This window comes from Phocoena phocoena, chromosome 18 (assembly GCF_963924675.1).
Source record: "Phocoena phocoena chromosome 18, mPhoPho1.1, whole genome shotgun sequence".
Taxonomy (NCBI): Eukaryota; Metazoa; Chordata; class Mammalia; order Artiodactyla; family Phocoenidae; genus Phocoena; species Phocoena phocoena.
The window spans coordinates 32,847,163-32,863,033 of NC_089236.1; the positions used below are offsets into that span (position 1 = coordinate 32,847,163).

General features: G+C 36.0%; 1 protein-coding gene across 4 annotated transcripts in view; it reads right to left on the reverse strand.

The window, feature by feature from the left end:
• Nucleotides 1–15,871, reverse strand: part of DIAPH3 (diaphanous related formin 3) — a 556,147-nt gene that overhangs the window by 417,060 nt on the left and 123,216 nt on the right. For all 4 annotated transcript variants that reach the window (XM_065896255.1, XM_065896254.1, XM_065896253.1 and 1 more), the window contains one exon: nt 12,420–12,550. In XM_065896255.1, the coding sequence (XP_065752327.1) occupies nt 12,420–12,550 (131 nt within the window). The remainder of the gene's footprint in view (nt 1–12,419; nt 12,551–15,871) is intronic.

Genomic DNA, 15,871 nt, shown 5'->3' on the forward strand with positions numbered 1-15,871 from the left:
ACCAGCACCAATGCCTAAGCTTCTCTTATCTAGTTCCTTGTCCTCCTGATCTCTTAAACTTCACCATCTCAGACTTTCTCTGACCAGCTTGCATCTAAAAGCTCTCTATGCTTTACTGTTGGTCCCATACTTTTTCTTGACTGAACTGATGATATCTTTTATTTACTTCTATTTTCTATGACTTTCCCCAGTATGCCTCTTGTTACTGTGGTACCTCACACAGGTAGAATATTACACCCTCGGCTGTACTCTAGTGGCATGTTATCCATGACACATACTTAAGGACTTAATTAGATAAGAGCTGGTGGTACATTTATTCTTTAGTGTTTGTTAGGCATTTCTCTCCAAATGGAATCTGAACAATGTGAGGACCAGGAGAAGTGCTTGCACCTCTTCTAGCTTTGTAACAGGGAGGTCCATATAGACACTAAAGTACCTGGCCTTCTACCCTGAAGAATGAGCAAGACAGGCTCATGCATATCACTTCATTTCATGCTTTAAGTTCCCTATTCTCTCCTTACTATTTAAGTTCATTTAACCTGCGCTCTGATATTCTCTCCTGAGCCCCATATTAAGGTTCTACAACAACAGAACATTTTGTCCCCCTCCTCAGAAATTCACAGCATGACAGAGGAAGCAGCCATACCTAGACTCAAGAGTGAAAAGGCTCAAAACAAATGCACAAGGAAAATTACATGAATTTCTGATCTCTACAACTGTGTTGTCTAATAGGTAGCCACTAGCGACGTGTGTATACTTAAATTTAAATTAATTAAAATTTGATTGCTCAGTCACAGTAGCCACATTTCAAGTGCTTGACAGCCACCTGTGATGAGTTCGAAACACCAAAGACACAGCGCATTTCCATCGCTGTACAAAGTTACTGGACTTCTGTTCAAATGAGCCTAATTTCTCTTTGGCCCTGCAGACACTCCAGGTGACCTTCCTGGTTCTAAGCTTAATGTGAGTGTTTCTTTTCTGTTATGTTTTATAAATTTTAACATACAAAAGATGTTTAACATATGAAAAGTATACCTATTTCTTTCTGATGTACATTACACCTGTAACAAAATAAACAGAAATCTGTGGTCAGTATAAAATTGAGTTTTACTCTATACGATTTTCTGAATCAAAGAAATTAAAACTTCCTTCTATTGCCAATATATTGTGCCTCCTTTAATATTAAGGCCTTTCTTTATTTATAGTTATATATTTCTCTAGTAGAGTTATGTCAGAGAATATCAAGACAAGGATCAACTTACTTAAATTCTTTACTTAACCCACTCAGCAATATACTCAACACATAATGTCAAGACCAAAAAATTAGTCTCAGAACTAAACTATATAAATTTTCATTTGTAGGATACCAAATAACTAGAAGCTTCAGTGCCTGCAGTACAAATAATTTTTCCACTGAAAATATTTATCTTTACCAAAGAAACCAAAGTATTCTGTAAATAACATCATACTGATAGCTATTATAGATTTGAACACAGAAGGTTTATATTTCTGAAAACGCAGACAATTATCACCTAAAAGAAGAAAGTTTCTTATATTTTGCCTTTACATCCATAAGAAATTGTTTAAGATTAACAGCAGTTTTTTTTCCCCAAATTGCAGTAATCAAATCTTTTCAAATAGTTTTCATTCATATATTCTCTCTTTTATGCCTGAATATCAAACTACTCTATTTTAAAAGCAAAAATTTGAGACTCTATGTTACATTGTAACTGACTTTATATTTGAGTAGGATTTTTTAAAATTAATCTTGGCTATTCAAACAGCAATTTATATTTCACTTTGAATAGACTGGGAGACATATATTTTAAAATAGATTGGCAGCACTTTACAATTCTACGACTTTTCATGTCAAGTATAAACTGAGCTATATAGCTCTTATTCACCATTTACAGAAAATATGTATTTCTCTGTTAAAAGCAATTACTCTATTTTCGATGTACTCTACTTTTATTGTTAACCTTGCATTCAAAGTCAAAGCTTTAAGATACAGGTAAAGTTAACTTTGAAACCAAATAATTATAATACATTTTAATATATCTATGAGCCAAAGCCAAGCTACAGTATGAATGACAATACACAAAGGAGAAAGCCTCCCAACCAGCGGGGAACATTCAACCTTCTAGAGAGTCTCTCAGAAAAATGACACCAGCTTTGGAGCTGTTGTGAAAAATGCATTGGAAAGTAATGGCTTGCCCTTCAAAAATATCAAGTTAGTGTTCACTTGAAAACATTAATAACTATTTTCTTCCGGGGCATGTTTTATTAATATTTCATTCATTTAAAGCACTTTGGAAAGAACAGCAAGCAAAATGGCCTAAAATTAGAGGTAATTCTCAACAAATATTTCTTTAATAAGCAATACTGTCATAAAAGTTACAAATCCTGAATGATAATTTACACATAAATAATGCAAGGCATATCCCAAGATATATGGCAATGTCTAAAGAGGTAAAGAAGAATATTAACATCCTACCTTACGCTTTGACTTCTTACTGGAAAACAACCTGGAAAAAATGCTTGTAAGAGGTAAAAGTAAGCACATCTCTGAGGAAATTTCTGTTTAAAAAAAACCACGAACCTCACTAATATTTTTAATCTACCAAAGGGGATGTTTCTATGACTTCTATGATGTGCCATATTGCCAATTTCCTCATCCTGACCACAGGTAGCCAAAGTGAAGGCCACCATGGACCAAAGCTATAGCACTCTGTCAGACCAGCCTCTCCTTTCCTTTCCTACTTTTTATAGTTGGTATGAAGCCCACTCCCTTAGCCTTATCCCACCAAGACTATAGTCCCTGCTGTAGGCAGCCTCCCTTAGATCACTCTTTGATTCTCTTGATACGAATGTCTACTCATCCTTGGAGGTTTTAAAATATAAGCTTTAATCTTTAAGACTTTAACTTCATATGTATTCTCATAGTCTTGAACATAACTTTGAGAAAATAATAATCATGCAATAAATATATCAAAGAAATATGCAGCTACTCAGAAGAACCAAGGCATTTAAGCAGTACTGCATAATAAAATATAACAGAAATGGTATGTATGTGTTGTCCAATATGGTAGCCACAGCCACATGTGTCTACTGAGCACGTGAAATGTTGCCCTTTTTTTCATTAAACTTTAATTAATTAAATTTAAATAGCCACAAGTGACTAGTAGCTACTGTATTGAACAGCACAGGAAAGAAAACACAGAGTCATCTACATTACTAACCTTCCTGACATCATTACTGAAGAGAAAGAAAGAGAAAGACAGAAAAGGAAAATGAAAGACGAAAACTACAAGAATGTACATTACCAAGGAACACCTTTACTCCTCTTGCCCATTCAGAAATTATCACTGTAAATATGTATAAACTGCTAGTTTTTCTAAGGCTGATTTTCAAAAAAAAACTTTTTATCTCATGTCTTAATTTAAATTCCAAAACACCACGAGAATAAAAATAAACTGGAGCATATTATTAAAGAACATTATCCTCCTTCCCTCATTTCTACAAAAGGAGAGGTCTTCTACTATATTCCCCATAAAGCAACATTGGGGGTTACTTCTGGTCACTCCCTCTACCTCGTTATTGGAATATCCCCCAGGAAAAATTACTTTATCAAATTGGTGAAAGTGGAGAAAAAAACAGAACGCTCCTACCTGCATAGGAACCTGGCCTGCAGTTACCTATTCTCTCTACCTATTACTACATGATAAGTGATTCAGTGGGAAGAAGTAAGAAGTATATTTCACCTTCAAGCCCCAGTTTTGCTTTTCACTCTTAGCTTTTCCAGCAGTACAGCTGATTTTGTTTCTTTACCCTGCTTCTGTATCTACTTTTTAAATGTATTCCAGAATGCAAAAGCAAAAAGACGGTGTAATTAGCATCACCATAAAACCCAGTATTTTGCATGTGTACGTGTCAAACAGGACAGAAGTTGAATTACAGGAAACTGAATAAATGGTAACAGGTCTCTTTTTTGTGGGATTTAGGGGTGAGTCATAGAGAAAGAAGACTTTGGGAGGCCAAGCAAAAGAAAGATACTGAAAAAGTGCTGAAGCAAATGCAGGACCTGAGAGATGACTGTTTATTTCACTTGACCAAGTTGACTGTGTTTAAGTAGAGGTCGTTTCAAGAAATTCAGAGCAGGGTAACCCTTTGTATCTTAGAAAGTTTTTGACCTGATTCAAGTCCTGAGGCACACTATAAAAGCACTTTTGTTTACATCTTCTAATACTAAAATAAAGAACCTAAATGTCCAATGAAACTAAAAACTGGAAAAAAACAAAAATTTAACACTTATTGACCTATTATGTATCCCAATAAATAATGCACTGATACTCAGCCCATTTCTTCTCACTCCCCTTCCCCACTTCTATTCTGTTCTGTTCTTGTCTCAAAGGGGCTGAACCTGCAGGCTGCAGTTCCCAGGCTTTGTAATCAACTGCTCTCTGCTAGGTTTGACCAGAGGGAAGGTGAAGAAAGAATAACAAGGATGTTTCTCTCCCTCTCTCTCTCCCTTGGCAGTTTCTCTGCAACAGTTGCATCTTCCCCATGGATCCAGTTTCTTCCATTCAACACCAGGCTGTGAGCTTCCAGAGCATTGCCTTTCCCTCCAGCACAGGGGTGGAGCAACTTCCGGCTGTTGCGAACCTCCACTACCTCACTGCTCCCTATTTGGTTTCTCAGTCTTTCCATCACCCATTTAACCAATTTCTGGCATTAACTTCTTTTTTAAAAAGCGTATAGCATGCGCTCTGGTTCCTGTTTTCCTCTCAGGACCCTGACAACGTGTATAATACACACATATACATATGTGTGCATGACAGTTTGATTCCGATTTCATCTCCAACTTCTTCCTAGGAAAGCATCTTTGGTAAGAACAAGGAAAGGAACAGAAACTCTTTAAGAATCATAATATGGTATAATAAAGCTTTAAGATGAGAAACGTTTGACTTGTAGATGTTTTAGTTTGAGTGCTCTAAATAGCCTGCACCACCCTTACCCCACCACAATGTCATTGATAGAATCCACTGACCAAGACGAGGGACTCTGCAGGCACGGTTGAAGGATGAAGGCCTGGGGGGATTGGCAGTGATAATAAAGGAGGGACAAGAAGCCTTCCTCACTCAAGTACCTCTACATCATATTCATTGTCCCTTCCCTCAACTATGGGAGGGAGAGGGGATGTAGGAAACCCAGACTTTTACCGGGTTCACTCTCTCCATGAATTTCTTGGATGTTTCTGAGGAATATTAACACACCCACAAATGTCTAATGTCAAAGTATGATTTTCAGAAAGATAAAAACATAGCTCACCCAAATAAAGCCAGCAGTGTCAAATACTTACCACATTAATGAGAGAACCAGCAAGATGGTGAGGCTGGTTCAAAAAGAATTGGAAAAACATCGGAAGATATATAATGACTTAAAGAAAGGATAGTAGAAGAAGAACAATAATTTAAATATAAAACTAATTAATATCCTGCAGGGCAATAAACGTGCAACTTCTGGGGTTTATCTTTAAAAAATAAAAATTTAAAAAGCAAGCAACAGTAAGGTAAAATAACATAATACTAACATATGTATTAAAAATTTAGGGCAAAGGCACACAAGACCCTATTAACAGTTCACCACTGAGCAGCAGGCTTTGATAATCAAATGACAAAAGAGATGAAGACTTTTTCTTTTCTGGTTATACCCATCTAAGAAATTCAGATTTTTGACATAGGAATACAATGCCTTTATAATTTAAAATTTCTTAACCAACTTTCTTTTTCCTGGTATTAAACTAGATATCCATGACCACCCTCCCAACAACAGTCACTGAGACATGATTTTAAAATTGTGTCTGAGGTGACAAGAAAGTACAGTCTCCTCAAAAGCAAAATTTAAAGAGAGAGAAAGAGAGAGGAATTTAGACAGGTAAGCCTGCCTCAAGCCTCATCTGCTCTGGGGGACAAACATGAAGCCCTGGAAACCCAACATCTCCTTTGTGGTAGCTAAGCAGAGCTATTAGAACAAGTGTTACAGCCTCAAGCCTGAGAAACGCCAGCAAAAAGCAAGGCTCTCAAAGGGCCACACCTTAAGTAAGAAGGTGACCTAGCAATAAACCTGCCCAGTAAAGGAGGACATCAAGGCAAATTTCTTCTGATAATTCATAACCCAGTCACACACATATGAGGAGGGAAAAAAAACGAAAAAACAAAAACCTCAAACTGGTCATTTTAGTTTAAGGCAGCCCTGGATCATTACGTTCCTAGTAGTAGAAAAGCATTAATTCATTCTAGCAAAATATCTTCACAATAAATCTCAAAGAAAAAGTTCCAAGGAATAGGAGGTCACACTCTAAAATTACAAAACACACAAAGAAACAAGAAATGAGTAAAGGTGAAAAAAATAAATAAACAAATAACCAACACCAGGAGTAGGCCTAGGAGACCTTTATTTACTAAAATTACAGAGAATATAAAATATTTAATATGTTTAGAGAAATAATAAACAGGATAAAAATAAGCAAGGAGGGGCTTCCCTGGTGGCGCAGTGGTTGAGGGTCCACCTGCCGATGCGGAGGACATGGGTTCGTGCCCCAGTCCGGGAGGATCCCACATGCCGCGGAGTGGCTGGGCCCGTGAGCCATGGCCGCTGAGCCTGCGCATCTGGAGCCTGTGCTCCACAACAGGAGAGGCCACAACAGTGATGTGCCCGCATACCAAAAAAATAAAAAATAAAAAAATAAAAACTAAGCAAGGAGCATTATGAAAAAAAGATAAGGAGTTTTGAAACAGCCAAAAATATTATGAGGATGAAATTATAATAATGGAAATTTAAAATACAACTTATAAATTAAATAGCAGATTAGACAATGGTGAAGAAATAATTAGGAAACTAGAAGATATTACAAAGTATTCCCAGAATACAGTGCAGAGAGACAAACAGATGGAAACTTCAAAGAGATTAGGAAATAATGGTGTATGGAGTAAGAAGCTCTAACATACAAAACTGAGAGAGGGGGGAATCAATATTCAAAGAGTTAATGGCTGACATTTTCACAGAACTTATGAAAGACACTAATCATATTCAGGAAGTCCAAAAAACGCCCTAGTAAAAACAAATAAGAAAGAAATTCCACCTAGACACATAGAACACACTATAGAACACCAAAAACAAAACATAATAAAACCAGAGAGAAAGGGCAGATTACCTAGAAGAGCATGAGTTTTAGATAAAAGAGCTTACCTCTCAAAAACAGCAATGTAAGGCAGAAGAAAAAATAATATCTTCAATGGACTAAGAAAAGATATCAGAAAACCTTAATTTCATGCCCTTAGGAAAACTATTCTTCAAAAGTAAAGGTAAATAAAGTCACTTTCAAACAAATAAAACAGAGTTTTACCATCAAAGGACTCTCACTACAGGAATGTAATGATATACTTGAGCAAAAAGTAAAATCAGAAAAAAATGTGCAAGAACCAAAAAAGGATGAGTATGTATGTGTATAAACACATATACATAAATACATATTTGTAGTATATCTCAGTAGTAACAATAGCTAATTTACAATACGAAAAAAGAAAAAAGAGAAAATGTAAATATCACACAGAACTAGCATACAAATCAAGAGAGGATGATTGGTGTTAACGTATTTTAAGTTCAGAGGAAGAGAGACTGCTTTTTTGTGTCCCTTTTAAGTACACGCATGTACAGTTTCCTTTTCAAGCGTGTGCATGTTAAATTTCTCTTCTGTTTTCAGATCGAAGAGAATGTCTTCCAAATTAGTAAATGAGGAAAAGTGAAATGAGAAATTTAAAATCTATCAAAAGAATTTGAGGAAGAAGGAAGAATACAGAAAAGAATGGGGGAGGGGGGAGCAGGAGGAGGAGGAAGAGGAACATGGAAAAGCAGCATAAACTGAAAATTTTAAATGGAATGTCATATAAATCCCAATATATTTCTACAATTGATATGAACAAAGATTATCAGACAAGATTCGTTTTAAAAGCATCCATGTACTATTTACAATGGATGTTCCTAAAATATAAGGACAAGGTATGAAAAATGATTAATTGTGATAAAATGTGAGTAGTTGCACACAGCATACATAAATATATGAAATACTGAGAGGAAAATGCAAGTCTTCAAAGAGCACATAGAAGATGATGCCATTTAAATAACGTTCAAAAAGATATAAAACCAAGCAATATATTAGGAATACATATATGGTAATCTATAATGCAAAGAAATCCAAAATTCAGGACAGTGGTCACCACGGAATAGTGAAGAAAGGGACACTGAATTAAGGAGGGAGGCATAGAAGCTTCAAAGTTATAGACAGTAATCTATATGCTAGCCTCATTAGTAGGTGAGTGGGCACTTATTTCACTATAATGACAAACAGCCTTTTTTTATATGTTTAACATTTTATAAAAATAATTTTTATAGTAAGTCAAACTATTAGTAACTTCAAATTTTTGTCTCGACTTTTTCTCTTCAGATCAGGTTGACACCAAGGAATACAGTGATCTCGTTGCTTGCCACAAGCCTCCTGTCTCTATCCTCATGTGCAGTACGTGGCACAAAACATTCAGCAACTCCAAAGATAAGCTCTCCTACCAGCTTTATGTTTTAAAGCCCAGAAATGCAGGAAAACTACACTCTAAACATAGCACTGATTAAATGGAATAATGACACATACAGGCTGCTTACTTGCTCTGCAGTAAACATATATTTTACTGCAAAATTTTCTAAAGTGATCTTCGCCAAGTTACAGTTAACTTAATCAAATCTGTTCCAAAACCTCCTTAGAAATCTTCTAACAAAATGATAAATTGTGAAATATCTCTTGTAAACTTCAAAATGCACACATTAAGCATGAGTAAAGGAAGATAATGCCTAGGGCTTCCCTGGTGGCGCAGTGGTTGAGAATCTGCCTGCCAATGCAGGGGACACGGGTTCGAGCACTGGTCTGGGAAGATCCCACGTGCCACGGAGCAACTAGCCCCGTGAGCCACAATTACTGAGCCTGCGCGTCTGGAGCCTTTGCTCCTCAACAAGAGAGGCCGTGATAGTGAGAGGCCCGCGCACCGCGATGAGCAGTGGCCCCCACTTGCCGCAACTAGAGAAAGCCCACGCACAGAAATGAAGACCCAACACAGCAAAAATATATAAATAAATAAATATTTTTTTTAAAAAAAAGATAATGCCTAATATCACAAAACACAAAAATCTACGAAGACTGGTATTTCTGAGACAGAAACCTTATCCTTGACGACCACATCAACTTGAGCAAATGAAGATGCATTCTATAACTAATTTGCTATATGCAAAGATGAGTAATGGACTAAAACGCTTAATATCAATCATAATGATGTTAGTGTCTACCTTTTTATGTTTCTACCTCCACGTATTTGAAAGCTCAAACATAACTGTTGACCGTGTTGAGATCCACTAAAAGTTATGTTTGATAATTTGAAGAAATTGGTCTTTTCACTTGTGTTCCAAAAATAAAGCTTCTATGTCTTTAAGCTCAAAACTGTCCTTGATGTTGAATAATCAATAAAACTTCAAACAGAAGAACTATGTGATCTTCAAATCAAGTCTTTATAAAACAAGGCCAATAATTTGGTATTTAAAGCGCTGGTTTTCACATAATTCACTATGCAGATAGTCAAAGGATGACATGTCTCATAATCGTTACGCAGAGTTTCAGAGGTTGGTGAATGGCTCTAAAATACTGCATATCAGGGATGAGGTGGTGCAGGGGTGCTCTACTCTTTCCTTGATTTTTTTTTTTTTTTTTGCGGTACGCGGGCCTCTCACTGCTGTGGCCTCTCCCATTGCGGAGCACAGGCTCCGGACGCGCAGGCTCAGCAGCCATGGCTCACGGGCCCAGCCGCTCCGCGGCATGTGGGATCTTCCCGGACCAGGGCACGAGCCCGTGTCCCCTGCATCGGCAGGCGGACTCTCAACCACTGCGCCACCAGGGAAGCCCTCCCTGATTTTTAATTTAAATAAATCCTGATCCCAAACCAGCATTGGAGAACTGTCATTAATTACTTCACTTGCTTCTTTTTCAATTGTATTCACAGACATTAAAGAATTTCACTCTGATTTTCTCAATAATACTACAGATCTAATAATAATCTCAAAAGCTTACAAAAAGTTGGAATTCCTTCTCTCTTGAAATTTAGTCACATACTGTACATAAAAAAGAAAATATGAAAACTGACTTTATCAGCAGACACATCATAACTAACTGCAAAGTCCAAAGATTTGATCAGAAATAGCTTCAAGTTTTACATGTTCAGCTAAGTCATTCCTCTAATTGGAGCACTGGGCACAGAAATACTCATGTCTCAATTTTCTATCTACATAAAGTGCCATGATTTCAGAAAAATTTCTCCAATTATATGGTTTTCTATTCTTTCCAATTAAAAAGACTATTTCGTAGGAAACAGCAACACTTGTGAATTGCTGATAATATATTCTATTGTACGTATATTGGCTCAATAGAATTGGCCACTCTCAGGAAAATAATTCCACAAATTTTTATTTTTGAAATATTTATTCTTTCAAATGAAAGAAACATACAGCATTATTTCCCACTGTCTTTATATGGAATCACAATAAATAATTGTAATATGCCTGAATTCATACATAAAATCCTCTCACAGTTTTTCTTTCACTATCATGTTCATCTACTCAAAATATGAAAAATTAGAAGAGGTAATGGCAGGGTCTATTTCTTATTATACTAAAATTCCATGGTTATTTCCAGTGCCCAGTAGCTGCCAGATAAACTGAAAAATGACTGTAGCTCCCCAGTTGACCCCAAAATACCCTCTTCCTACCTTTAAACTCCACAGGAACAGGGCCTGGACCTGCTTTGCTATTTACTCAAGCCCCACATCTAAGATGGTACTTGGAAACAAAACATTGGTACTTGGAAAAGAGAAGGTGCTCAATAACCATTTTTTAAATGAAAACATTTAATAGGTAAAGATTAAGATGGAGACCAGAGCTCTTCATGTATGACTATACCTGTCAAATAAACAAACTCCTAATTCAACTTAGTTTCTAGCAATAGCCAACATAAAACAGAAGAAGGTTAAAATTGTTTCAATCAAAACTTCACTGAGCACTTTCTATGTGCTAAAAGCACTGTGCCTGGTAAAGAGAGGTATATAAGACATATGAAATCCCTGGTCTCATGCCCACCATTAATTTACAGCCTAGAGAACACACTGAAAGTGGTAAAATATGGAAAAATAAAGATAAAATTGAAATAATAGAGATTCTTTGTTTACTCTTCATGCTCCTTACTTCAACCTCACTTTCATGTCTCTCAGCAGGTAGGGTCTTTTTATTTTAAATACTTATACTGTCAAGGATCTTTATCATACTGTAGCCAAACTTCAGAAACATCCGGAATATCAGAATATCAAAAAGAAGTCTTTTATATATCATTAACCTCCAATCATAGTTTTTCATTCTGGTCCTCTAGCCCTTTGTCTATATTTTATACTCACACACACACATATATGCATATATATATATATATATATATATATATATATATATATATATACACACACACACACATATATATGTATATAGAGAGAGGGCTAGAAAATATTTATATATATTTATGCAGAAATAAGCATTCATTATACAATAAATCAAAACTAATCTACCTTAGACTCTTGCAGCTCAGAAATTCTGATTCTATGACTGTTCAGACATTTTATAACAATTCCTACTTAAAATTTTTCAAGAATATGCTGGACTAAAAGGCCTAAAAACTGATTTAGCAAGACACCTATTGTAGTGTGGCTAGATACAGGGCAGCCAGTTAAATGTGGAATTCTGGAAAAACAACAAATAATTTTTTAGCGTAACTACGTCTAAAACCCAGATTTTACTGCGTGTCCTATATTTTTATTTGCTAAGTCTGACAACACTAACCTCCTATGGGCTCCTATAAAGATACCAATTCCAATAAAGGAAATAATAAATTAATGGTATTTCTTGTATATCAAACAGGAATGAGCCAATATATATGTACAATACCAAAATTCAGAGTGAAACTCAGCCCCATTAAATTGACAGTTTCTGATGACTGTTCTCTTTTGAAAAACGCCTTAAGTTTTTAAAAAGTCTAAGAAAAAAAAAAGAATGACTTTTTTTAAAGTCCACAGGCTATATATCACTCAGTAATAAACACAAAAGGTACTATGGAGACTGTATTTCCACATGCATACAAAAATTATGTATTCAATTTTTACCTTGAGAAGTTGTTGAGGTAGACCACCTATTTACTCACAGGCACCATGAAGTACTGCATAAAAGTGGCAGATCATGGCATCTGTTTAATTCAGTAATATGCCCTCATGTTCAGAAAGACGAATTACCTCACGGGATTACTCGTCAAAGACACGCGGAGGGACTCCAGGCACGTGAAGAGCCTTTCATCTGCAGACTCCATCTTCAGTTCATGGATGAATTCCTGAGGTGAGATCTGTCGACTACTCTTAACACTTCCCTGTAAAATAAGTTAAAATTTTTTAATTCATGTTGTGTGAAGATTATCCATTAAAATAGTAACTACATTAATCCCACCTTTCATATTAACAGCAGCACACAACTACTCTGAGTAGCATTATTTTGAGAGGATGATTTCCTTACTTCTGCCCATAAATCTATAAATTCATAATCCATGGTATCCACAAAAGATAGCAACATAATATCAAAAGGTTTTCAAATTAAAATAATTGCTTTGTCAAATCCAGACTATCATGGAAAACATAGGAAATATCTGAAAATATACCAATGTGTTTTAGGCACATGCAAAATAAAAACCAAAACTTAATACCAGAATGACCCTATTAAAATTAATATTCCAAGCAACACAGAAAAACCTGTAAATCTTTAAGCACCTAGTTCTAGGCAATACAGACAGAGATTATCAAAACCTAAGTCTGGAAGGAGAAACGCAAGCAAGGAAACAGTACTATTCAGAGCAGTCTAATTCCTCTAACATGCCACCGAGGGACCAAAGGAGGAACACCCAACTTGGCAGAACAGACAAGGGAAGCCAAGGGGAAGGTAAGTAAGAGGGAGGCAAAGACTTAGACAAGAATACCTTTCAGGCTAAAACATCACACAAAAGCACACACCCAAAAAGAAAAACAAAAGCACATAGCACATATAACTGAGGATAGACGCCAGGTCCTGGGGTGGTAGAGCACTACCACACAAACAGCTTTTCCAGGGGGTTTGGAAGGATCACACTGACAGCAGTATGAAATACATATGAGAAGAGCTGGAGTTCATTCATTATTCAACAAACATTAATTCCCTAAGTGCCTGTCGCTGTGCTAAGTGCTGAAGAAAGACCAGTGAACAAGAGACAAAGATACCTACCTGCACGGAGCTTTATTCTCCACAGGGAAGAATAAAGAATGACAGACAATAAATGTAAAATAATTAACATACATCTCACTGTAGTGTTAAGTGCTATAGAGAAAAATAAAAACAGGAGGAGAAATAAGCAGCATTAGGAGGTGGGATGCAATTTCAAACAGGGTGGTCGAAGAAAAAATAAAGTCTCACAGAAAAGACTCTGAAGGCCTCAAACCTGAATGTTAGAATAAAGGTTTGAAGGAGGTGAGAGCTCTAAACATGCAGATATCTGGAAAAAATTTGTGATGGAGGGGACTGCAGGCCTTACAGGCCACCAAAGAACTTGACTTTTACTCTGAGATCAGAAGCATCAGAAGCAGAAAGACCTGTTGAGAAGGTATGTGTATAGTCCAGATGGGAAATGATGAGGATGCCCAACTAATAATAAACTCCAGAATTATATCTATTTAAATTACAGATTACAAATCTAATGGGAAGAAAAGGAACTGTACATGCCCAAAAGCAGCTAAGTTGAGATGGTAGGAAATTAGATGTATTTTTTCATTTCTTTTTATTTTTATTAATTTGCTACAGCATTGCACAAGGAAACATTCCCAATAATGCAAAACAAATTAGCCCTGGGAAACAGCTGATTTTCATAAATAGCAAGTCATAATTTACTAAAGAAAAATATGCCATTCCATGAAATGGGAGCTAACTGAATCCACGTTCTATGGGGTCCTTACAGCAAAGTTCCTAAAGAGATGAGTTCAGGCATCCAAAAACCCTAACAATGCTTTAATTTGCTTTAATGACCCAGAATAGGGCACTTAATGAATGGAATGTCCCCATTAATAAAGTCTTCCAGCTATTATAACTTCTATGTTGGTCAAATCAGCATGTTGGTCCCCCTAAAATTGGGAACAAGAGAAGAAATGTTAGCTCTCACCATTCCTATTCAGTATTGTAGTGAAGGTCTTAGATAGTGCAGTAAGGCAGTAGCAACAACAGACACACAGATTAGAAAGGAAGAAGTAGATATGTCTACTAGCAAATGAGATGATTATGTACATGAATTTAGCAAACTCACAGAATAAAATTCAATATAGAAAAACAATTTTTTTTCTAACTACGACCAGCAATTAGAAAATAAAACTTTTAAATATATCATTTTCTAACAGCATCAAAAAAATGCAAAATCATTAGGAAAATTTTTAACAAAAGAAGGGAAATATCTATACACTGAAAACTATAAAACATTGTGGAGAGAAAAACGACCTAAATAAATGAAGATGCTATACCATGTTCCTGCATCAGATGACTCAGTATCAAGAAATCCATTAATAAATACATTTAAAAAATAATAATTTATAGATTCAATATAATCACCATCAATGTTCCAGCAAGCTTTTTTGAAGAAATTGAGAAGGAGGTTCTAAAATTAATATGGAAATGCAGAGAACCTACAGTAGAACAATTTTGAAAAAGAATAAAGTTAGGGGGCTTACTTTATCTGATTTCAAGATTTACTGAAAAGCTACAGTAATCAAAGTAGAATTAATGGAACATTAACAGAACAGAAGAGAGTACAGAAATATATTGAATCTATGTAGTCAATGATTCTCAACAAAGATCTCAATGTAATTCAATGGGGTAAGAAGAATCTTTTCAACAACTGGTGTTAGAATAATTGAATATCCACATGAAAGAATGTGAACCTAAATTCTAGACCTAAATGTAAAAGCTAAAATTATAAAATGTCTAGAAGAACACATAGTGAAAATCTTCACTACCCTGAGGAAGGCAAAGGTTTCTTAGGATACAAAAGCACCAACTATAAAGTTGGATTTCATCAAAATGTAAACCTTCCACTTTTCAAAAACCTCTTTTTTATTAAGATAGCTTCATTAAGAAAATGAAAGGTAAGCCACAGACTGAGAAAACATTGCAATACATGTCAAGAACTGTGCAGAGGCTGAGATTTTACCATACATACAAGCTAAGTTAGCCTGTTACTGTTTCATGAATTCTGACAATAAACACAAGACTCCTCAGTTAGAGACAAAAGGACTCTATTATACATGTTGGTTCCCTAACCCACCAACCCACAGGGATGACGCAGAGATCCCTGATGAATGACGGATACCTACACACACAGTGGACTGTATAACAATGGAAGAACACTGAGCTTGGGGCAATCACCACTTTTACAGTGAACAGTAACAAACCCGCTCATTATCCACAGAGATATAACTTCATCTCTAAAGTTGCTTCACTGTAAATGCTGTCCTGAGAAATGACCTGGATAAAGAATGGTCAGGCCTTGCATGTTGGCATAACCAGAAAGAATATAAAGGGATATCCAGGGCCCATGGTAGACTGGCTCTCCCAACGATAAATATATCTCATAAACAGCAGTCCCCAACCTTTTTGGCACCAGGGACCAGTTTCGTGGAACACA